We start from the raw sequence: 23,354 nt of genomic DNA, 5'->3' as shown, positions 1-23,354 counted from the left end.
AAAATACTTGGGGCTCCAACTTACAAATGGATCCCCACAGGTGGAGCTTCACACCCTCTGTTGCAGCAGAGGAGTCTTCTCTAGTAAGCATGACACTAAAAGCCTATGCATTAAAGAGGGAGTTTTCTTCAGTGGAGCATATGACAAAGACTTTATATCTTGCAGAATTTTTTTGTGTGACATGGTGAAGGGAAGCATCTCAGCTGGACACCCCAAAATGAGGTATGCAAACTGACAATCATGCAAAAAGTGTACTTTAGGTGATTTGTCTAGCAGCACAACTGAACTCTGGCAGAGGCAGGGAAAGAATACCGCATAACATTCAAATGCCCAAATCAAAAGTCTTCCCTTCTCTGCCTGCAACCCCAAATTATTCACTACACTTCTGTAACAGAGGGCTCCAATCTTAGGGGCAATTGGCTCCTTTAGTACACAGCCTCCATTCCTTACCAGAGCAGGTCCATCCTATGCCTTGAATGTGGAAGTCTCCCTGATAAAATACAGTACATGAACCTGACTTTCAGTGCTCGACTTGAGAGCCTTAATAATTATTTCCCTTTATGTATGCATGATTCTAGATTTTAAAATGAATAAACAGACTCCCTCTCCTGGTATTAGATGGATACCTTTGTGGCCTGGAGCCCCTAATTAATTGCACAGACCTCTGCCACTTGAAGTAGTGGAATAACTAATAGCAATATTAGGTTGTCATCTTCAATGGGGGCAAGTATTAGGAATGGATGCAATACACTCGGGTTTCTCTTTGTGCGAGGGCTGTGTTCCAAAAAAATACTTGAATAAAGCAAATCTGCATAAAGCGAATCAATTATTACATGCAATTAATAGGGATATGTACCAGCCTCATTCTCCTGCCCTGCCAGACAAATTCATGAAATATGAATGGGGGGCTCGTCCGGCAGGACACGTGCAGCAGTGGGAGTTGCCACCCCTTCCTTGTGCCCGCTAGCGCTCCAGAGTGGCAGGTGCAGAAGGTGCATCCCCAGGGCAGCGCAGAACGAGCAGCCAGCATTCCCTGCCACCCTTCCCCGGGTGCCCCTCCAGCCCGGCTGGCATGACCCGACATGGCTGGGAACAGCGAGGCTGCACGGAGAGGCTACGAACTCCGTGCTGCAAGCAGCAGTCCGTGCAGCGGGCGCGTCACCAGGGCAGTGCAGAGCAAGCACCTTCTCTGTGCGGCCCCACTGTTCCAGCCACAGCTCATTGCACCCACCCAAGGCTCCGTCCTGCTCCCCACTGGGGCCCTGCAGCTGCACACTGCAGCCCTGGGCCCCAAGCCCCGACCAGCTGGGCAGCCCTGCCCAGCTCCCTCCCTACAGGAGCCTCAAACCCCCTCTTCTCCCCCACTTACCTGCCGGAGCTGCCCTCAAGGCTACTTGGGGCCATGTGTATGTACTGTACATGCACATGGCGCCCCCCTGTCTCACTGCCTTCCTTCTGATTCCTCCCAGTTCCCTGCAGGCTGGAACTCTGCCAGCCTGCAGGAAGTTCATTGCCAATGGACAAATGAAGTCCAGGATTTTTCCTCGCACAAGCGAATCAATAAGGTCCTTGCATATAAGTGAATTCACACAAAATGAACTTGCATAAAGCAAGACCCAAGTGTACACATTTTACTGGTGGGTGTCACAGATAGGTAAAGAAAGCAGAGAAAGCATGAGACTCTATTTCAGTCTCCGGAATGGAGTAAACTAAAGCAGGCACAGACTCATGAAACTGTTCCACTGAAGCTTTACATCTCCTATCCCACCTATTCCAACCGCTCCCTCTCTTAGTCCTGTCTCTTCTTCACCTCTTGTTGGGGAGGACAGAACAAGGAGCCTTTCCAGGTCCAGTTTCCTCTCCTCACCTCAGTACTAATCTCCTTGCCAGCTGGGTTGTTGTATTTAAGTGGTCTTGGGGGCTACTGACAGACGTGAAAAAACAAACAGACTAGTGCTTTACCGGAAGAGGAAGCATGTTAATTTGACCAAGATCCCCAGCGTCTATATAGATCGGGTGCTTCAACAGGGCTTTGTGGTGCTTTTATCTAAAGCTGATTGAATCAGCTATTAGATAAATGCCAAAAGCCCCGCTGAAGCACCCAATCTATAGACACACTGGTCAAGCTGGGTCAAACTAACGTGACACCTCTTCTGGGCATGCGTTGCATTGGGTTCAGGGGTTTGCCAAGCTGAAAGTAAAGCACTTTTTTTTTTTCCCCTAAAAGTGATCTCTGTACTAACAGGTGCAGTGGTGTCTGCTCATGTCTGCATACAGCCCGAGACAATGGCACCAGGAAGCCTGAACTGCCCCATCCTGTAAATCTCGTAGTGGTGTAAAAGTTCATATAGATGACTTAAATATTATTTTTACCAGATGGAATAGGGAGAGGGGACTGAAGCTTCAAGGAGAATGGGAGCAAGGGAATGCTTCTAGGCTAGGGACAGACATTCAGAAAGCCTGAGCCTGAACTGATTCAGTCTTTGCAGGTTAGTCTAACCTGACTAGGCTGAACTAGTTTGAAACTGGACAGACATTCTCTCTGGACTGAGGAAATTCAGGCACATGCCTGCAGTGGCTCAGGCTAGAAGCCAGGGGGCGCTAGAGCAGCCCTCCCTTCTCTTCTGCAGGAAGCTGAGCTGAGAGGGGTGTGGCCAAGCCCCAGCAGGACTCTCATCAGTGAGGTCTGCCTGCAGGTCCCAGGGTTTTCCTTGCTGGCTGCTCAAGGGACAGGAGTGTTGCCAGCCCCCAGCCTGGGCTAGCACTCCGAGGCAAGGAGGGGGTGTACAGTTCATGCATCTGCTGATGATACGGAGCTTTTCAATCTCCCTCCCTGCTTCGGCATACCGTCTGCAGCAAACGGACAGGTGAGCAAGCCAGCTGGGGGGCTGATAACAGTCTTTATTATCCCATTAGCAAAACAATAGCCTTTCTCCACATTACTTCAGACTTTTTAAACAGCTTACTGGCTGACCTGTTGATTAGCTCCAAAAGCCCTAAGCTGTCACTGTTCTGTCTGCCTGTCCCAGTGAAACTGGACACACAAACACCTCTCAGCATTAGCTAGCATACCACATGCTGCCTATGGTCCCTGCTGTGGCAGAGAGGAGGAACGGATCTCTGTTTAAGCAGCGAGTGGTGATAGGGGGAGGGAGGAGGAGGCATGGGGAAGCCAGCAGACCCTGCTGTGCCTTCAAGTCTGTGTCGAACTCCAGTCAGGGAGGGGAGGGGAGGGGAGGGGCCAGCCCTGCTGTGGAGCAAAGAGCCCCGCCCACCCCAGAGAGCATGCCAAGATGCTGGGGGACTGATTTAACTGAAACCAGCAAGGTATCTGGGACAGACATTGCATAATCCGTTTTGAGCCAAATCAGTTAAGTCTGATACTACATTCAACCAGGTTTATCTCAAACCAGTTTCAGCCATTTTCGAACTGGTTTATGTGCACTTAACATCTGTTCTGTTACAGGTTTAATCCAGTTTCTGATGATTTAAACTGGTTTGTGTGTAATGTCTGTCCCTACCCCTAGGAAAGCTCCCAGCTACACCTCAGTCCCTTGTTCCCATTCTCCTTGAATCTTCACCTCCTCCCACTACCTCCGTCCCTATTGCATCTTGTAAAAATAATTAACATTTAAGTCTTCTATCTGAACTACTTGGCTTTGCTCTTTGAACCCACTTCCTTGTTTCAGCTGGGAAGATTATTACTTCTACAAATCATCATCCAGGACTCGCTCTCCCACCTGCCTCCAAACTAAACCTTTTAAGAGTAGATTGGATGAAGAGTTTTTGCTGAAGACCCTCATCTTAACCTCTACCTCAGTCTACCCCAAAAGGTTTCTCACTTTTGCTTTTCAATTAGTAAGTGCAAGCAAGAGCTAAGGAACTGAAAAATAGAAGATCCTATTTATGGGGCTTTTTATTACTTTTCTTCTCTGAAATATTTAACAAATGTAAAAAGTGGAGGAGACAAACCATTTTAATCATACTTTAAATAGAACTGTGTTGTCCCAAAATCAGCTCAAGGAACACACTATCACTTATTTATTTAAAAACAGCCTAACAGTTCAAGCTGTTCAAGTAGACAACCAACATTTTAATATTTCTAAACTGAAGAAATACTCATGAACAGTCCAAAGTCACTTTCTTACAAACTCCACCTAAGTGTTGAAATGACCATCAACATAATCATGCATTTAAAGTTAAAGTTCAGTCTGCTACAGATTCAAAGACTTTAAGGTTAGATTATTATGATTACTTGTCCAAACTCTTGCACAACTAGCCAGACAACCTCACCAAATAATTTCCATATTAAATCCCACATTCTATCTATGTTGCAACATAACTTAGGAAAAGAGGTACAGTTTTGATTTGCCTACATGAAACAGTGCTCCCTGCTTGATGACACTGCTGCAGAGTACAGTAAAAATAGTGGCATCCCTATTTTACTCCGTTTAAATCATCATTACCAGTCCTTTTTCCAGGACTTTACAGTAAGTTCTGGATACTATTATAACATTTAGCTAATCCTACTCTAAAGAATTCAGATAAAGTCACATGAATCCCACAAAGACTTGGTGGGATAGCTTGCATGACTGATGTGATTGTAGAGCTGCTGGCCATTATCTCTGAAAACTTGTGGCAATTGGGGGAGGTCCCAGATGATTAGAAAAGGGCAAATATAGTGCCCATCTTTATGAAAGGGAAGGAGGAACTACAGACCACTAAGTCTCACTTCACCCCCCCAGAAAAATCACATAGCAGGTCCTCAAGGAATCCATTTCTAAGTACTTGGAGAAGAAGTAAGTGATCAGAAATGGTCAGCATGGATTCACCAGGAGCAAGTCATGCCTGACCAGCCTGGCCTCACCTTCTATGAGATGAATGGCTCTGTGGATGTGGGGAAAGCAGTGGAAGTGCTTTACTTTGACTTTAGCAAGGCTTTTCCTATAGCATTCTCGCAAGCAAGCTAAGGAAATGTGGGTTGGATGAACAGACTATAAGGTGGATAGAAAACTGGCTGGATTACTAGGCTGAAAAGGGGTCCAATGACGTCAATGGCTTGATGTCTAGTTAGCACCTGGTATCAAGTGGGGTACCCCAGGGATTGGCCCTGGGGCTGGTTTTGTTCAATATCTTTGTTAATGATCTGGAAAATGGGATGGAGTACACCCTCAGCAAGTTTGCAGATAACATCAAGCTGGGGGGAGTAGTAGATACACTGGCGGGTACAGCCAGGATTCAGAGAGTGACCTAAACAATTTGGAAGATTGGGCCAAAAGAAATCTCATAAAATAAGGACAAGTGCAAAGTCCTGCACTTAGGATGGAACAATCCTATGTACCTGCTACAGGCTTGTGACCAACTGGCTAAGCAGCAGCTCTGCAGAAAAGGACTTGGGGGTTACAGTAGACAAGAAGCTGGATATGAGTCAGTGTGCCCTTGTTGCCAAGAAGACTAAAAGCATACTGGGCTACATTAGTAGGAGTGTTGCGAACAGATTGAGGGAAATAATTATTCCACTGTATTCAGCACTGGTGAGGCCACATCTGGAGTACCGTGGCCAGTTTTGGGCCCCCCACTACAGAAGGGATGTGGACAAGTTGGAGACAGTCCAGAAGAGGCAACAAAAATGGTTAGGGGGCCGGAGCACATAACTTCCGAGGAGAGGCTAAGGGAATTGGGCTTATTTAGCCTGCAGAAGAGGGGACTGAAGGGGGATTTGATAGCAGCCTTCAACTACTGCAGGGGGGTTCCGAAGAGGATGGAGATGAACTGTTCTCGGTGGTGGCAGATGACAGAACAAGGAGCAATGGTCTCAAGTTGCAGCAGGGAAGTTTAGGTTAGACACTAGGAAAAATTCTCCCTCGGAGGGTGGTGAAGCACTGGAATGGGTTACCTAGAGAGGTGGTAGGATCTCTATTCTTGGAGGTTTTTAAGGCCTGGATCAACAAAGCCCTGGCTGGAAGGATCTAGTTGGGGCTGGTCCTGCTTTGAGCAGGGCATTGGACTAGACAACTTCCTGAGGTCCCTTCCAACCCTAATTTCCTATGATTCTATGAAATGGAACAGTATGAATCAGCCAAATCATAACCCATTTGGAATATGTAATTTAGTAGAAATAATGTCTACTTTTAGACCTTTTTAAATCAACAGGTGGCCCTAGTTTTTCTGCAGATGCCCAGAAACCAGCTAATATTTACAGACACACATTCAATATTTGTATTGCAGTAACATGTATACTTCTCAAAATGAATCAGCTTTTCTATTGTTTTAGGTACTGTACAGTCATAGAGTCATAAAAAAGCCTGTCCCAAAAAACCTTTACAGTCAACAACAGGTTAAAACAAATGGGTGTAGCAAACAATTGAAAGGCCTAAGGTAGGAAAGATGAGGGAAGAGCAAAAAGTAGGCATGTATTTAGAGCTACTTGCAGAGCTAGCTGGAATATAATAAGTATTTTTTAGCATATTCTCATAGAAGCATACATTAAAGTGAAGGATGCATATCAGTAACTTAAGGATAAGAAAGTTTCAAACATTGTAATTATTACAAGCTAACCATTAAAATCAGACTTGCTTATATTAAAAGAATTGTAGGTAAACTAAGGAAATTGAATAGTTAAAGTTGCCCAAGCAAACTTAACATTGCCTGGCAGTAACACTATGACAGCTAATCTATCTGCAAAACTCAGTTTATTCTAATCTCAGACCATAGACACAGGAGTGCACATTAATAGCTGTTGGATGAATCATTGCAAGGAGGTAATAAAGTTGTTCATATACAAACATTAAACAAGCAATGAAAAGAGCATGTTACTATGATATCTTTCATAGATTACAGAGCTATAAAATATTAATCCAAAAGAATTTACACTAAAAATAAATTAAGTCCAGATACCTCTGTACCTTTTGACTGCTTTGCACTACTTCAGAGCAACACAAGGTAGTCAAAGCCAAGAGGTCAGCTGAGATGGGTTTACAGCTCCTATAAATGACTGGAGCAGTGCAAAGCAGCTGGAATGCGCGGTTGAAAGCTGGCTGCATGCCACTGTAGAATATTTAAGAGCAAACTATGGGCCAAGCACCTTAGGAGTGAGAACTCAACACATGTACAGTACTTCTCTGACACCGCTGCCTCATTTCAACTAACTGAATTACAGCCTGGAAATGCATTAGCTGGAGAGGAAAAATAATGATTATCTGATGTATTTACAATATAAAGCTAGTTTAATTAAAAACCTACCTGTATTAATGACTTGTTTCTTCTTTATGTGTCAGAAGAATCAGATTAAACAATTAATACTTTAGTTTAAAGGTAATCTAATTTATTCAGGCAAAGCCCAGGCAAAAAGTTTCAATGAATTGTAGCTGTTTGAAAATCTGCATATCCTCCACCCCCTCTCCCCCATTACTAAGATAGTTCAGGAGAAGAAAAACCCTAGCAAAGGACTAATTTTAAAATTATTTTTATCTTAAAACAGATTCACTTGTAAATAATCAGAGAGTTCGTCAGTACAGTGCACAGAGTAAGTGAAATAAACATGCAGAGGACACACTTATTCTTTGGACACAAAAGATCTGATTCTGGCCATAAATGCAAACCAAATCTCATTAGGAGCTCAAGAAATGCCTCCCTAAGAAATCAAACGTTATAAAGAAATAAATGGGAAAAAGTTCAAGAAACAATGATTAAAAGTGTCAAAAACAGTGGAAAAAAGACAATGCGAGGATAATATAAGACATGCCCTGAGATTTGTCTAACACAAGGGCATGAATTTTGAGTTTTCTAATTTCATGGTGTGTGACTATTTGAAGTTTAAATACAAATACTGGTACAACCTCAACCAAGAAGTGGAGCTAGTAGGGTGGTCTATGACCTTTCATTCCAAAAAATATCCCGCACCTTCTTCCAGAAAACTGTAGTAGCTCCTTTTTCTGTAACTGTTGTCGACAGCTATTGCTAAAGAAAGCTCAAACTAGAGAAGTGTTTTTACTGCGTTCCATAAAATTCCCTTCAAATTGCTAAAAAATCATTGTTTCCATTTTCTTACACTGACAACAGCATTTTGGCACCATGCCAAAATAAGTGAACATGGAATATTACTATATGTTGTCTAATCTGATGCACTGCATAGCCCCAGGCAAATATCTTTATCACATTTTCCCCATCTGTAAGCTGAGGATAATACTCCTTTTGTTTTTCACTGTATGCACTGGTAAATTCATTTATGACTGTGATGCACTCAAATGCTACAAGAATGGGAACAACTCAGACACTACAAGGATGAACACCTCAGAAGAGATCATGAGGATATGAACAATTCAGTATTCACCATGAGGTTTAAAGTTAATAAGGCAGTGCCCACAAATTGAAGGATGACAAAATATTGAATGAATGCCTCAATAGCTCAGCACTGTCCATACTAAGGGACAGGGTCCAGTGGGAAAAGACAGCAGGGGATCTTCTAATTAAAAATGTGTATCACAATACATATATGCCCAGGGAGTGGAATCCATGCAAATGAAAATCAGAACGTCTTACAATAATAATGATTCAAATAAAAACTGCACTGATAATCAGCATTTACCAGCCAAAATGGGAAGGAGGCAATTTACCAAACCTGATTCGGTATTTGAAGTGTGGGAGTACCATGCAAACTCATTCTATATGTGATAGGGGTGGATGCCATCTTAATTCTTAATCATATCTTGTTAGTTTCCTTAGCAAAAAGACTGCCAGCCTTGCAAATATCTCCCAGGTTCTAAAGGACAAGCTATGTTTTTTCTGGCACGTACAACACAACACCAGTAGAGCTTCTGCAAATGGTACTTATTTAACAATTCTGTTGACGTGCGAGTAGAATTCACTCCCTCTCCCACCACTGCTGCGAGCCAACAAAGCTATCAGCATAGGAAAAAGTTCATTTTTTCAGAAAAATAAGTGAAAATTACTTTGAATGGACAAAAAACAGATCTGCTTAGAAAGGTGACATATTTACAGCCACTTCTTTGACGATACCTAACTTTTAATATTTGGACTAATTAAAATCCCCTCTAAAGCCTCAGTTTCTGAGTTTGCTAAAAGCCACTCAAAATTCTCTCTGTATTCCACCAACACATTCCTGCCTCTTTACATACTGGAGGCCAAAATGCTCCAATACTGGCTTTGACAAAACATATTACAAACATTTGAATATTAAATCTGGGGAGCAGCAGTTATTATTCAAAGACATTTTTCTACATTCTCATAGGCAGCCTCGTGTCAGATTCCAGACTGAGGTGGCAAATCTAGAGGCTGTAATTTTTTTCTTAATATAGTTGCAGATATTCAGCTTTCGACTGGGATCTGCTTAAACATAATATAATTTATCCATAATTTTTTTTAAATCGGTGCTTCTTGATGGCTTATTGAGTTACTAAAAAACTGATCAGGTAAGAAATGCACTGGGCAAACACTGTACACTCATCTCAAAGCCACTACAATGTTGAAACTGCTTTTGTCAAGTCATCGTAGCTACAAACCACATAGAAGAAACATTATTGTACTAAATTGGGCTTGGATATCATGGGTTTCCAGTACCTCCACAATTAGGCATACGCTTAAAATATTTTCACAAACAAGACTAAATATGGACTAAATTTCAAAGGAAAAAACCCTGACAAAACTATAGAAAGTGATTTATAGGCCCCCTCTACGCATGCAGGTTAAGGCACAATGGGATCGAATGTGCAATCAACACAATAGCACTTTTTGCCATGTCACACCTGCATGGCAGGAAGCATGACTGTGGGATCACACATTAGATCCTATAGCACCTTACTGCCAGGACAAGGGAGACCCTAATCCTTGGCTCCCCAAGCACTGGCTAGAAGCAAGCTCCTGCACTTGGGACTCGCCTCAGCTGTAAGGGGTGCCCAGATGTGGGGGTGCCCCATGCTCCCCCCATGGCTGGGAGATGCAGCTGCTGCGATCTTCCAGCCCTAGGAGTGTGGGGAGCCCCTGAGGAGAGAAGAACACAGAGGCTGCAATTTCCCAGCCCTCGAGTCTCACTGTATCCCTGGGGGTTGGAAATCACAGCTGCACCCCACAGTTGCCTGCACCCAGTGTCGACAACTGCAGGATTCTGGGTTCTTGCCAGGCCTCAGCTGGCAGCTGCTGGGGCTGAGAGTCCGCTTAAGTGAAGGACTCCCAGCCCTGGCTGGGTCTGGTGCACCCCTTTGGCTGGGAGCCCCATCAAACTGACAGGGCTTCCAGTCACAGGGAAGACCCTGCTAAAATGTGAAAATTAAAGCTTCATAGCAGCCAGCTACAAAGTTAGTATAACTGCCTCCTTTAGTACTTTATAGCTGGTTGGAGCTTTTTATGGTGTGGTAAGTACTTGGCATGTGTACCTGGTCTCAAGGCATCTGCATAATTAGCCAGTTAATTGTGTCACACTTATAAACATGTAGAGGGGGACATATGTACCTTCTGCTTTGACAGACAAACCAGGTTCTCTCTTCCATCAAATCTAAAAAACCCCACAGTCAAATACCAAGGATCAGTGCACACGTGGTGCCAGAGAACATTTGCCTCAGACAGTTTGGCCCTCATTTTTGTAACTTTAGCAATTTTATTTTTGAGACTGGAAATGTGTGCAAGCAATTACAAAAACTGGCTCAGTTGAAGAAACTGCATACGTATGTTATGCATAAACACTTTTTACCATGCAACTGAGAAAAATCAGGGTGTTTACAGACACATGCATGTATTTAGTGTGAACACAGAAGTTGTATGTTTCAAAACTGGTAACTTCCAAAACGATATACACCTCTTGAACACCAATACTGGAGGCAGTTCTGTCTTCTTACATGGGAGACCAGACACATCTGTTATCAGCTGCACTTAAGACGAGTGCTCCCAAAGCTGCAAACCACTTCCCACAAGGGTTGCTAGCCACTGTGTTTGGAGAACCAAATTTGTGATGGATCCACACGTCCCTAAAGCTGTCTCATTTGAGGTTTTTGGTCCATGTCTTCCCTTTCTATTACTTTTAGCTTTTTTCTTTCCTGTGATTTTTTTCTATTCTGCTCTCCAATTTAACTTTAATTCTTCCTTTATTATTGTTATCCCATACATCATCTTCACTTCTCTGCCTCTCTATGAAGCTGAATATCTCAGCCTTTTCCCTTCTTCTCTACATTTTAGTGCATAGCTTGTACACTAGGATGAATGTATGGAATGCTAAATTATAGAGGCTGAGATGAGACCAGAACTGATACTGAAATAGAACAATAAAGCTCCTGGCACACAGCATTTTTGATAGCAGAAGTCATCACTGAGAAAGATTTTAAAAAGTAGTTTCCCAAATGTTCTACATCAGGCATCCAAACTTGTTGCGGATCTCAGTGGCAATTGCCTGGACCCTCCTTCCTTTCTATTGGCCATCATATCCTTGTTCCAAACCTACTATAGCAATTGCTTCTATAAAAGAAACACAATAGAAGCATATAATATAATCTACTTCCTTCCAAGGCAATCTATCAGCTGGAAATAAGCACCAGCCAGTATCATGTGACCTACTAGCTCTCTATGGACCATCAAATAGACAAAGTGGTCTACAGATGATAGCTGGCAACCTTGTAGTACGTTATCACTGTAAGAAATAGATCTCATTTGTACTACACAGGGGAGAGTTGATTTATGAAGTCACAAAATAGCAACTCAGCAAATGATGCAATAAAAATTAGGCCTTTTAATCCATTTATCAAAGTCTTTGAAGTCTGTACTTCAAAATACATGAAACGAAAAATAAATGATCAAAAAACCCTATACTTCAGCTAATTTTTTTAAATATAAAGTTTAAATGAGTGACTTAAACTTGCTGACTCTTGTTCCTCCTTAACCTGCTTTTAGTACCTTCAATGGGTCTTCTGAGTCTTTCTGCTATGCATTATTGTTCCTTTTGAACAAAAGAGCTGACTTTCAAAGCCTTCCCTGTCTGCTGTACTTTAAGATCAACTATCTGTATGATGGCAACAAAGGACTAGGCATTTCTCAATTGATTCCATTTCTTAGAAGACTCCTCACTTCCAATTGTCCCTTTCAAGAGACATCGCTTTCATCTCCCCCTTTATTTTCAAATGATGGACATAGTTTCCTCAGGAAAAGAAATTAGCTTGAGAACACTTTTACATCCATCACCACCAATCTGATCTGGAAAGACCCAAACTTTTTGTCCTGATTTCTGGTACATGAATGCATATTGACTGAATTACCAGACCAGTGGTAGAGATCTAGAGAAGTCTTCTGGTCAATAAAAGATTACTTCTATCCCATGCTTCATTGACCCATTTTATCTTAATGGTAACACTTACAGAATCTACATGAAAAACAAAAGCATCCAAACTCCATAAAAAAATGTATTTGAAGAGTCATTTTGTTCTCTAAAATACTTATTTTACTGTGCAGAAAAATGTAAACTCTCCAAAAAAGGTTAGAAATATGTATTGCTAAAGAGCATATCTGTAAAAGCAAAACAGAATAATAAAAAAGCTACTTTCTCTCTTTATTTTGAAGAAAATGCATGTCTTGACCAAAACTTAACCTTTCCCCCTTATTATTCCTTTCTGCCACATCTACAGGAAATAGATCACCAAAACAGATGGAGAGAAGGGAAGGTTTTGTTTTGTTTGGGGTTCTTTTTTTTTTTTTTTTTTTTTTTTTTACCTCCCAATGGCTGAAGACCAGCTGTGGACTCGCCAGGCCACTCGTTCTCTTCCTGATTTCATCAGCAAAACCAAAGCTTTCTGCTACTGGCAGCACCGCCTTAATAATAAACATATCCGTCCCCTCTTTCATCTCTTCTTGTAACACTCTGCCTTCTCTTTTGGACAAGACAGCATATACACGACCTGAAAAGAAATAATTCATGTTAGCTTACTGAGCCTTTTACATCTTTTTTATCAAGGGAAGAAAATTAGAATGTATTTATAAAAGTTAACTAAGTTATTGAAGATACACTTTCTATAGCTCACTCCCTACTTTATATGATTTTAATTCATCCAGGCACCATATCTGTCAGTAAAACATGCAATGCCATAGTATATGCATATTTATTAAATCAACATTATCGGGTGAATACAATTATCGCTCATGTAAATTTTACAACACCAGTATGTACATTTCTGAAGGCACATCGTCAGGGAAATTAGGCGTCATCCCTCTCACCTGGTCCTTTCTTTTTTTTTTTTTTTGCATAAAAATATTTAAGGAAATATTATTAAAGAAAAAGGAAAAACCAGGAATTATTTTTAGCCAGCAAAGGAAAAAAATGTTTCTATTTGAATATTCCTTTGAATCTGCACCCAAATACAAGTACCCCTGAGAGCCACAGTGAACTAATTTACTGGAAGAAATATTCATTTATTTTGCCTAGTATTTGTTTGATTAGTTTTTTATTAAATTGGGTTTTGTGTTTACATCTATTGTGTAGTAGTTTGCTTGATAGCTAACTTTATTTTCCTAAACTGATACTTGATTAATTGAAGTATATAACCACTCCCATAACAGTTCCTGTATGAGCCATTATTTAACTTTCACTGGATATTACTTGGTGTTATTTTGTATTCAGTACATTTGTATACTACTATGAAAGGCACAATCTATTAAGTAATGGAAAAAAGACAACTCAATATTTATTGATGCAGCTGAGCAAAATGCAAGTAGTAAAGATGAATGGTGAGAAATAAGCTTAATTTTTGAAATTCCTTCAGTTTCTCAAATCTGAAGTGTTTGCGGTAATATAAAGATAATTTCAAAATATATACATTAACAGTGTTCCATTAAACTTGTACACTGCAGTGCAGTTTGCATAAATATCCTTCAACCTCAGATGCTTTAATTGTGTCACCTAAAAGAATGGAGGATTGTACTGTTAGACACTGTTTCATTTTTAAATATCTTCACCAGTCAACTCAGCTACTTAAAAATTATAATGCGTCATTCTTCACTATTTATACACATTCTCCTTTATAAACTTACTAAGCAAGATATAAATGTAACAAGCAAGAAGTGCTTGTTAGGCTCTCAACTGAAAAAACCCCGTCATTTTCCAAGATTAATTTACTGAATTTGCCACAAATGTGAGTTTTGATATAAGCTAAGCAATTTAAAAATTAAAGAAAATTTCAGTAATCTTCAGAAAATCCCAGACCCCCAAAAAGTCATGTTTTTATTTTTAAATGCAAGCTTCTACAGTAGAGCCTAAAATATTCACAGGGTTTGGTTCCTTTTCCCTTGCTAGACTAGGGACTTGAAATGAGCCAGGAACTTATCCCAACCATAACACATGGCTCTGCGTGACTACTGTGGTCTTCCAGCTGACGGCTGCAGCTTCTGCTTCAGAGGGCACCGCTCCTCCATCACTAGGGAGCTACTTAATTCACAGTTTCACAGATTTTGCAGAAACCACAAAATCCAGGATTGTCAGCAAAAATCTGTGAAATCAACAACAACAACAAAAAACTTAATAAAATTAAAATGCTGGCTCTCCAGTGGGAGCCAGCAGTCTTCACTGCCAGGAGGGGTAGGCACAGGAGGTCCAAAGGGCAGCCAACAAGATAGCGGCTGCCCCCTTGCCCCTCCTCCCCCCAACTTGGAGCTCTCCACCAATCAGCACTGGGGGCGGGGCGGGGCGGGGTGGGGCAGCGTGAAGGGCAGTCAGCAATCAAAATGGCAACTGCCTCTTCATCCATCCTTGCCTCTGGGACCTCTCTCCCATTCAGCACTGAGTGGCAGGGCCATCATGAAATGCCCACGAAATTGGCTCTGCATGCTGGGAGAAGGCCACAAACAACCCTTTGGCTCACCTCAATTTAAGTATCTATGAGGTGTGTGGAGCCACTGCTGCACTCCAGGTGAGTGTAGAAATGCTACCCGCCCTTGAAGTAAGCAGCTTGTTTTTCACTTAGCGACCTACTAAAAATTAGGTAGGTTGCAGGCCATCTGGGTTATATCACACTGTGCACACGCAGACACATGCACATACATACTGTACAAAAGCATTATCAAGCCCACTGGATACATCTGTGTACTGTATTGAAAATAGTTCCAAAGAGCAACGTTAATATTGTATTACAAAATATTTATTTTACTGTGTTAGGTCAGACGAACGAAACTTCGCATATACAGCAACAAGGTTCCAGGAGCACCAATTATTTCAGAGAGCTAGCTTTACAGATCTACTGGAGATACACGTGCCGATTTGGCCAAATGGTTTTGAAGCTTGTTTTTTTCCAAAACATACAAGCTAGAAAAGAATTTTTTAGCTCCCTAAAGGTTTTTCAATTATACGTATTGCAGCCAAGTAGTTTGAATTGTTGTCTCAAATCACTGCTATCATAGAGAAGTTATATAAGGACTCTAACAGCTATGGATGCGACTCCACTGTAGGAACAGTAGTGCCTGCAGTGTACTTTAGAGATATCCAAGCTTGCTCGGATACTGGCAGCACTCTATCCTTGTCAGCATGGAACCCGGGCTAGGCTAATTCGCAATGCTGGGGAGACTAAAACAGTGGCAACAGAAGGGCTGCACTCTTTGTGCCTATCTCAGGCTGTCCAAAACTGTTCTCTGGAACATGTGTACATACATGCATGCATGCAAGCTGGAAGCACTTACCTCGAAAGCTACGAAAAGGATTTATTCTGATGTAATGTTAGTACTTTATAACATATGCTGGCTGAACATGAAATTCATTTTGCATCAACCCTGTATCCACTTCTGTCTTGTACAAGGGGCTTCTTAACTAGTCTGTGGAATTCAGAACCCCCTGCAACCCACACGCCCAGACACAGCAGTCTTCATAACAGGGGAGGGACAGTACGCAAAGGCTACTTGTGCTTGCGGAGATCATGAGGTCCCAGTAAACTTTTCAAATATGCTCTAGCAAGTATATAAATACATATACAACTATAGCTCAAAAGAACAGCAGCAATTGTCACTCATGTGAAAAAAATCCAGACAGAAATACTACATGTGCTGAAGGTGGGGGTGGGGTTGGGGGCAATGAAGAAGGATCAGGAACCTGAAATTTAGGAACATCAACAAGAAACAGTTACATAATCTTGGTGTATCTGACAGTCACTCAGAAGATTCTCAGGGATTTTTTGGGGTGACATCTTTTATTCCAACCATGCCATTGGTCCAATAAAGCGAGACAAGCTTTCAAAGGCAAGACATTGTATATCAGGTCATGTGATACAGAATATCTGGTCTTTGAAAGCTCATCTAACTTTATTCCAGGCACATAGCTGGTCCAATAAAAGATATCACTCCCCCAAAAACCTTGTCTTTTGCATAATTCCTGAACCATCACTGCTATAACATCACTCAAACACTATTAGAATATCCTCCACATGCCTGGAGTGTTCAAAAAGGGAGACACGTCTAAGAGAACAGGAGAAGGAGTGTGTGGGAAAGTAATTTTCTACTGAACGAACTGCAGGAAGTAACCATACAGTGTAATCTATTGGCAACTAGCAGGCCCTTGCAGGATCCAAGTCTCTTTAACTTCATTTAGACATACACAAGTTTACAATATGCATCTAACTTCCTGTAAAATCACAGTGGAGATACAGGACAAGAAAGCCCGGCTTTGCTATAACTGTGAAGTCAGTGCTTATACCTCCAATCTGAGCTTGGTCTCACTAAATTTCATTGTGGTAAAAACCAGAGAGCCTTATCTCAACTTGAATTTTTATGACAAGATGGGTGTCAGTTATGTCAGTAAAAAAAAATAAAAAAAAAAATCACCTTTTTTTCACAGTGAGGACATAGCTTTAGATAGCAGAAAATGACATTGAATTTTGGTAGTCTGAAAATCGGTGTGCATACTTAGAATCATACGTGGTCAGAGTACAGAAGGGCTCTAAGGCAAAGTATTGCTGATGCAGCAGTGGGCAATACTTATAAACCATGGATTTTCTGCCAATTGGAGAAGTCTGACGTTATTTCCAGAGCTACATGGAAAAATGTAAAATTCCTATTGACCACCACATTTTTGTCTAGGGCTTTCATCTCATTTTTAAGCTTACCTACTTTCTTCTCCAACTTTTCTATCTTTAGGTACAACAGCAGCTCTTTCAAGCCAGCCATTTCTGGCCTTAACCCATCATCTAAAACTTAATCAAGTTGGCAAAATGTAGACAAGGGAGATATGCTAGCAGGCAGGGCCAGGCTGGATACAGAGGCAGCTACAGGGATGAATAACTGGAGGACTGTGCCATCAGTGGATGCTCCTGCCTCTGCCACATTCTGCACATTGTGGTATGCAGTCAGGCTTTCTGTTGTGTGAGGACCTTGGGAGCTGAGCAGTCTTCAGCATTCAGCCCCTCCTAATGCAGGGGGAATGTGCCAGTTCTGCTCCAGATGGACTTTCTATACTCCTGGAAGAGGGATTGCTATTTTTGCTCATTTACATTTAGAAGCATCTCTTATTCTGACATGAATTCTTACCCTACTGTAAGTCACCCCCACATTTGCAGGTTCAATTCTAGGGAAAGCAGCCTATTCCTAAATATAAGTTGAAAACTACAGATAAATGCAACAGATAAAAAAAATCCCATGGGAGAATCAAATAACCAAGGAAAGCACCCAAATGGTTAAATTTAAAATATACTAAAATAAAAACTGCATTGAAAAAATTCTGACTTGCTATTTTTACTGCAGGCACAAAATACTGCAAGTACAAAAATGAAGACTGATGGGGGGCTGATCATAGATTGACCCCACATAGAATTTGAGTGCAATTTTATGTCTTTTCTAGAGGAAAAAAGGTAGAGTTATAATCAGAATAATACAGTAAATGTGCCAAATAGGTTAAAAAGTATAGAAAGCTACACTTTTAGATTCTATACAGAAATGTATTCTACATTGTTGTGCACCTCCTGTACCCCATGCATCAGACTCATCAAGCTTTTAGACCTTGGAGTGCTTCCAGCACTGAATGGAAGCGCAGAAACATACAGAGCACCTACTAAAAGCCAAAGCATTTCTCTTCACCGCACCATACCACACCACATTACACCACACACAATCAATCTTATGTTTTGCCCATGAAATGAGTTTCTTGTTTTCCGTAACTCATACCATTTCCAATACATATAAAACCTTAGTTCTATTTTAAATTACTGCACATGAAATACACTAACTTCAGTTGTGAGTACTGCATTTAGAGCATTGAAAATTGAAAGAAAACCTCAAGGAACTGGACTCAACTTGTTGCAGCAGGAAGTGTCTACAACATGAAAATCTATGGGCATAATTAAAAAACAAAATCAAGGGTGACTTAAATGGCAATGTAAGTAAGTCATAAAAACAGGCTCGAGTAGGTGTAAGTGGTGAAGTAACATAAATTACACCAATTTGACATTCAGTGGGTTTACAAAATGAGTAACTTACATACCAATGGGACAGAAAGGGAGGTTAGCAGAAAAACCTACTAACAGGATGTTAAAATAGTTTAAGATTCCCTCTTACTTTCCCTTATATACTAATGATCATATTAACTTTTTAAATCAGTGGTGACCTGGGATCTATAACCAAGTCTTTACTCTTAGCATCCAGCAAAAAGAACTTTCCTCTCCATTTTCTGCTGCATTATTGTCTGCTTTCTAATTAAATCTTGATGCCTTCTGGATACTACAAAGGCATAAATGTTTAAATTTTGGAGCAGCATTTTAATATTTGTGTGAATCTATTATAGCTGAAATTTTAATCTTGTCAGACAATGATTGTTTTGCGTCTTCTGTTTCCAGAAGGATATTATAGTCCTATGTCTATCTAATACAAATGCATAAAGACATTTTGTTATTTTTTTTCCATTCAGTATGATATCACTATTATAGGCACCAGAGATTTATGGTACACCTCCACTGGAGAACTATAAAATACTTCTGGTAAAACATTTAATCAAGTTAAGTTTTCTGACACAGTATAATGCATAAAACTCTTAGATTTAACATTCAACAAGGGAATTATTTATGGATTTAAATTGTCCTTCTTACCCAGTACTTCTGCAGTGGCCATAATTTCACATGTATACATGGCGGCCATAAGTCTCTGTGGTTTTGCTTGCAACGCATAACGGCAAGCCTCTTTCATGGTGGCAATCAGTTGTCCGGAGAAAGGTCCATAGCAATCTGCAAGCAAAGCTTCCCCTTTGCGTTTACTTGATTTCTCAGATGATTTTGGACTACCTTGACTACTACCTTTGAATTCTTTATCTTCACTGGAGCATTCAGTGATATGACTTCTTGATAGACAGGTGGCTTCATCTTCATCCTGTTTCCATTCTGTAGCATCACACTCCTCTGAATGTTGCCTTTTAGTTGACATTATCTCTTCAACTTTACTGATGTCCCATTTTTCCACTATAAAACAGACACCCATGAGAGGTTCTTCACACATGGGACCTGAAAGTGTAGCCAACTGAAACCCACTTACTATGCTGTTGTCAAAATCTCGATATTTACTAACCTCCTTAGTAGTCTTATCAAGACACTGCCATACAGATTTTTTGTAGCCTTCAAACCTATGCAACAAAATATTAGGCCCACACTTCCGTGGACCAAATGACCAAATCTGATCAACAGCATTTCTCCACTTCCTTCCTTGAAGATTTTGCTCCATTTTTTGTTTAAATTCCTGTATCTTGTCAAGGGTCTTTTGATTTATCTCATGGGTTTTTTTATCCTCATTCAAAGATGCATTGAACTGGTCCATAGTACGAATTAAGTCACTATTTTCTTCAAGGAGCCGAGTTGCCTCTTCTGGAAGTGGCATGGCTCTTACACTGAGAGTTGCATATTTATTTGGTGTAGAAATTGTTATGAGTCCATCAGAATCCACCTGAACTCCTTCAGGGATTTTATTTTGGTCTTCTTTAGTTTGGTGTATCACTGCAACTTTCTGCTGCTTTCCTATTTCTTCATTCACCATGTCAACTTTTGGAGGTCTTGTTATAGTCTCCCTAAATGGGATAATTGGTTCTGACACACTAATTTGAATCTTTGCAAACCTACAAAAAAAAATGAAAAGGTTAGAATCTATGTAACATAAGGCCCTGAATAGGGAAACTGGTGTTTGTGAATAACCCTGATCGCAATACAGATGACAAAATAGTGCATTTCAGGCTCTGGCAGAGGCCTACTGCCGTAAAGAGTGCCTGGACACAATACACCTCAAAAGAGGAGCATGGCTGCTGTAACATCCTTTGAAAGACTGCAGCATTGGGTAAGCTTACACTAAGGATAGAAACAGACATTGCTTGTGCTGCCGTAACATTTTTATGGTGGCATAAAGGTCAAGCAAATGGACATCCATACCCCTTGTTGCATCACAAATGCCTAAGGTGACCATATGCCCCCCTTTGGCTAGGATGCTCCCAGATTTCATAGGCTAGTCCTGGCTGGTTGGTCAAAAGTCCCAGGCTGGAGTCCAGCAGGAAGGTGGAGTGGCATGCTGCTGTGTGGGCCGACTAAAGCAGGCACCATCCCGCCCGTATGTGGTATGTCCTCTCCTGCAAATCAGCAGCGATGCCCGCCCAGCCACTTGCCTGGTGTACCATACCACTCTGCTTGGGTGCAATGAAAATGGTAATAATTTCTGTTGCTTTACTAGAGCAGATATCTGCTTGCTTTATGTTCCAGTCACTCCAGACAGGTGTTTCTGGGGCCTGACGGGCGCAATCCTAAATGCAAGAACAAGCCCCTCAAGCCCTAGGAGCACCAGCCTGGCTTTCCCCTCTTAGAGAGACATCCCAATCAATCACCAGGACATGTCTCTGGAAGTAGGCAAAGCTAGGTTTCCCCACTTACAGAGATGTGCCCCAAGGAATCTCCAAGGTGCATCTCTGCAAGCAGGGAACACACTGCCACTGTTTTACAGGATTGGGCCCCTGCCCAATGCAAGACACCATGCTTTGTGTTTCTTCCAATGGAGCAGATCAACTATGGTGGGATGTATCCTGCTACAGCTGTCCTGTTTCACTTGGCAATCCTTGTTTATAGTCTAAGGTTGGGTGCAACTGAAAGAGCAACAGCTGTTCCCGACTAACATCAAATGTTATGCTTCTAATCTGGAGTAAGACTTATTTCTTTTCAAACTCAATCTGCTTTAAAAACTGATTAATCTGAACTGGAATAACACTAATAAATCACGTGCCTAAATGGAGCCGTGTGTCTGCAGTTTTTGGCACTTATGCACAGTTTCAGATTTTATTATTTTTCTAGAAGCAAAACAGAATCCCCTATCGTGCCTCCTCCCTTTCACTGCAGCATACCCCCTCTGGCTTGTTCTCTCTCTCCTAGCCCCACACATCTACCTCTTTTAACCTCACCTACTCACTAGTCACAGGCTTTTGAATAGCTACCACTGCAGGACTTATCCAGTCTCACATGCACATCTGGGTGAGCATGATGCGTATCTGCATAGCCAGACTAGAGCCCTACTGAGCATGCTCAGGAACCAAGTGGAGGCATGGGCACTGAGCTGAATTGCAAGCTAGGGACAAGTGCCAACAGCTGCAGTAACACAGTTGGGGGACCTGCAATGAAACAAAATAGGATTCTGTATTCACAGAAAGATTCAGGAACAGGCATTCTGAACTAGCTGGTCTGAATAGCTCCAGGTATAGACAAGTCCTTAATAAAGCCTTTTCCATGCTTATTTTTCTCTTCTTACTAAATTTTGAAAAACATTACATTATATAGTAGCTCTAAATAGAAAACATCTGATAGCAAGAAATGATTTTAACAAGCTTGCTTGTATAAGAAAGAAGAATGCACAGAAAACTATCAGACAGTGATGTAAAAGCAATTAAGGGAGGGAAATAAATTAGACTTCAACTGCAGAAAAATATCAAAGCTTTTGAGAGGGAACGCCAATGATCTAGTATCTCCAGTTATAAGAGTTCAACATGTGAAGAAAAGGAACAGTTCAGTAAGAGCTTTTAAAACGGTCAGAGATAAAAATACCACAGAGTGATAGGTAAACCCTTTTATTTTGGGCTGAGTTGAAAATGTAAGCTTTTGATTACTGCCTCCTTTGGGCCACAGAAAACACAGAGCAGCATGGGGGAGAGGACATAGGAAATGCTTCATAATTACAATCGACTGAAATTATTTACTGACTTTTTCAACCAGGTATCAAAGGAAAGGAAAAAAACCTGTGACCGCAGCAGCTCAGCCTCCAACTGACTATTAAACTGTTTCTGTTCTTCTCTGCTACTCAGCATCTCAGCAACCTTTATCAAAGCAATTATTTGGGGGTTAGAGTTTTAAGGTATACAAGGAATCCTTTACAGAGCATAAATTGATGGGAGGTTCTCTATACAGCAGAGAAAAGCTGTTTTGGAAGCAAAGACAAATGGAACAGAGCAAGGGCACAGCAGGAAACAACCAGTTTGAGTGACAGAAGTTTCAGCAATATCACAGTATGCCTGAAAGACATTTTTAGCATGGTATTTAGACATTTTCGCCTGTAGACACTAAAGAGCTGGTACACTCAATACAACACTATCAGAGAATGGATAGACTTAGTTTCCATTACTTAATTTTGCTGAAATGAGCACTCTGCAGGAAGACCTTCACTGTGCCTTAAATAAGATTTCATAGGGAAAATGAAATTAATTACATGCGATTAAAGTTCTCTCAGGGTAACGTTTCACATCCTTAACTGTCCTGGCATGTGCTATTTACTAGCCAGGGAACAAATTCTAGAAGTGTCAGCTGTTTCCCATGAAGCAACTCTCAACATGCGTTAATGAATGACCAGCTATTTTACCTCAAGCATTAAATCATGGTTCCCAAATATCATTTGTTCCATTGTAGCTATGAGAGCTGAGATTTGTCTAAAGCATCAGGGCAAGCGCCACTATTGCTCTGCACTGAACCGTGGTTATTTAATAAACACAAAATGTTAAATATCTTGCTGATATCCATCAAGGATTCAACTGATTTAGGTAACTGGAATGCTGAAAGTCTGCTTTTTTTTGCTGCACATAAGAAAACCGTTACCATGTTAAGGCTGATCTCTCAGCAATGGACATGATTATAAACAAAATACTTCTATCATCTAAAATATTCACTTCAGCTTTCTTGACCTTGGTACTTCATATATTAAAATTGCAGTACACTGATGATCACTCTGCCCGTTTCCACTGCTTTATTTACAACCTGAACTTAGCAACATTTATCTGAAGAACAGTTTGCACAAGAACTGATGCTATACGCTTACTTATACCCCAAACGTTTACTGTATTTACCTGATTAGAAGATGACCCTGGTTTTAAGACCCCCCCCCCCCCCCCCAAC

At 41.1% G+C, this 23,354-nt stretch overlaps 1 protein-coding gene across 2 annotated transcripts in view; it reads right to left on the bottom strand.

Moving 5' to 3' along the window:
- The window catches only part of EFL1 (elongation factor like GTPase 1), a 175,011-nt gene that overhangs the window by 13,443 nt on the left and 138,214 nt on the right, over positions 1-23,354 (bottom strand). For both annotated transcript variants that reach the window (XM_006030222.2, XM_006030223.3), the window contains exons 18-19: positions 19,047-20,059; positions 12,709-12,893 (exon numbers count right to left, since the gene is read on the bottom strand). In XM_006030222.2, coding sequence (XP_006030284.1) covers positions 12,709-12,893; positions 19,047-20,059 — 1,198 coding nt within the window. The remainder of the gene's footprint in view (positions 1-12,708; positions 12,894-19,046; positions 20,060-23,354) is intronic.

This window comes from Alligator sinensis, unplaced genomic scaffold (genome assembly GCF_000455745.1).
Source record: "Alligator sinensis unplaced genomic scaffold, ASM45574v1 scaffold259_1, whole genome shotgun sequence".
NCBI lineage: Eukaryota > Metazoa > Chordata > Crocodylia > Alligatoridae > Alligator > Alligator sinensis.
This window is presented reverse-complemented; position numbering and strand designations above follow the sequence as displayed.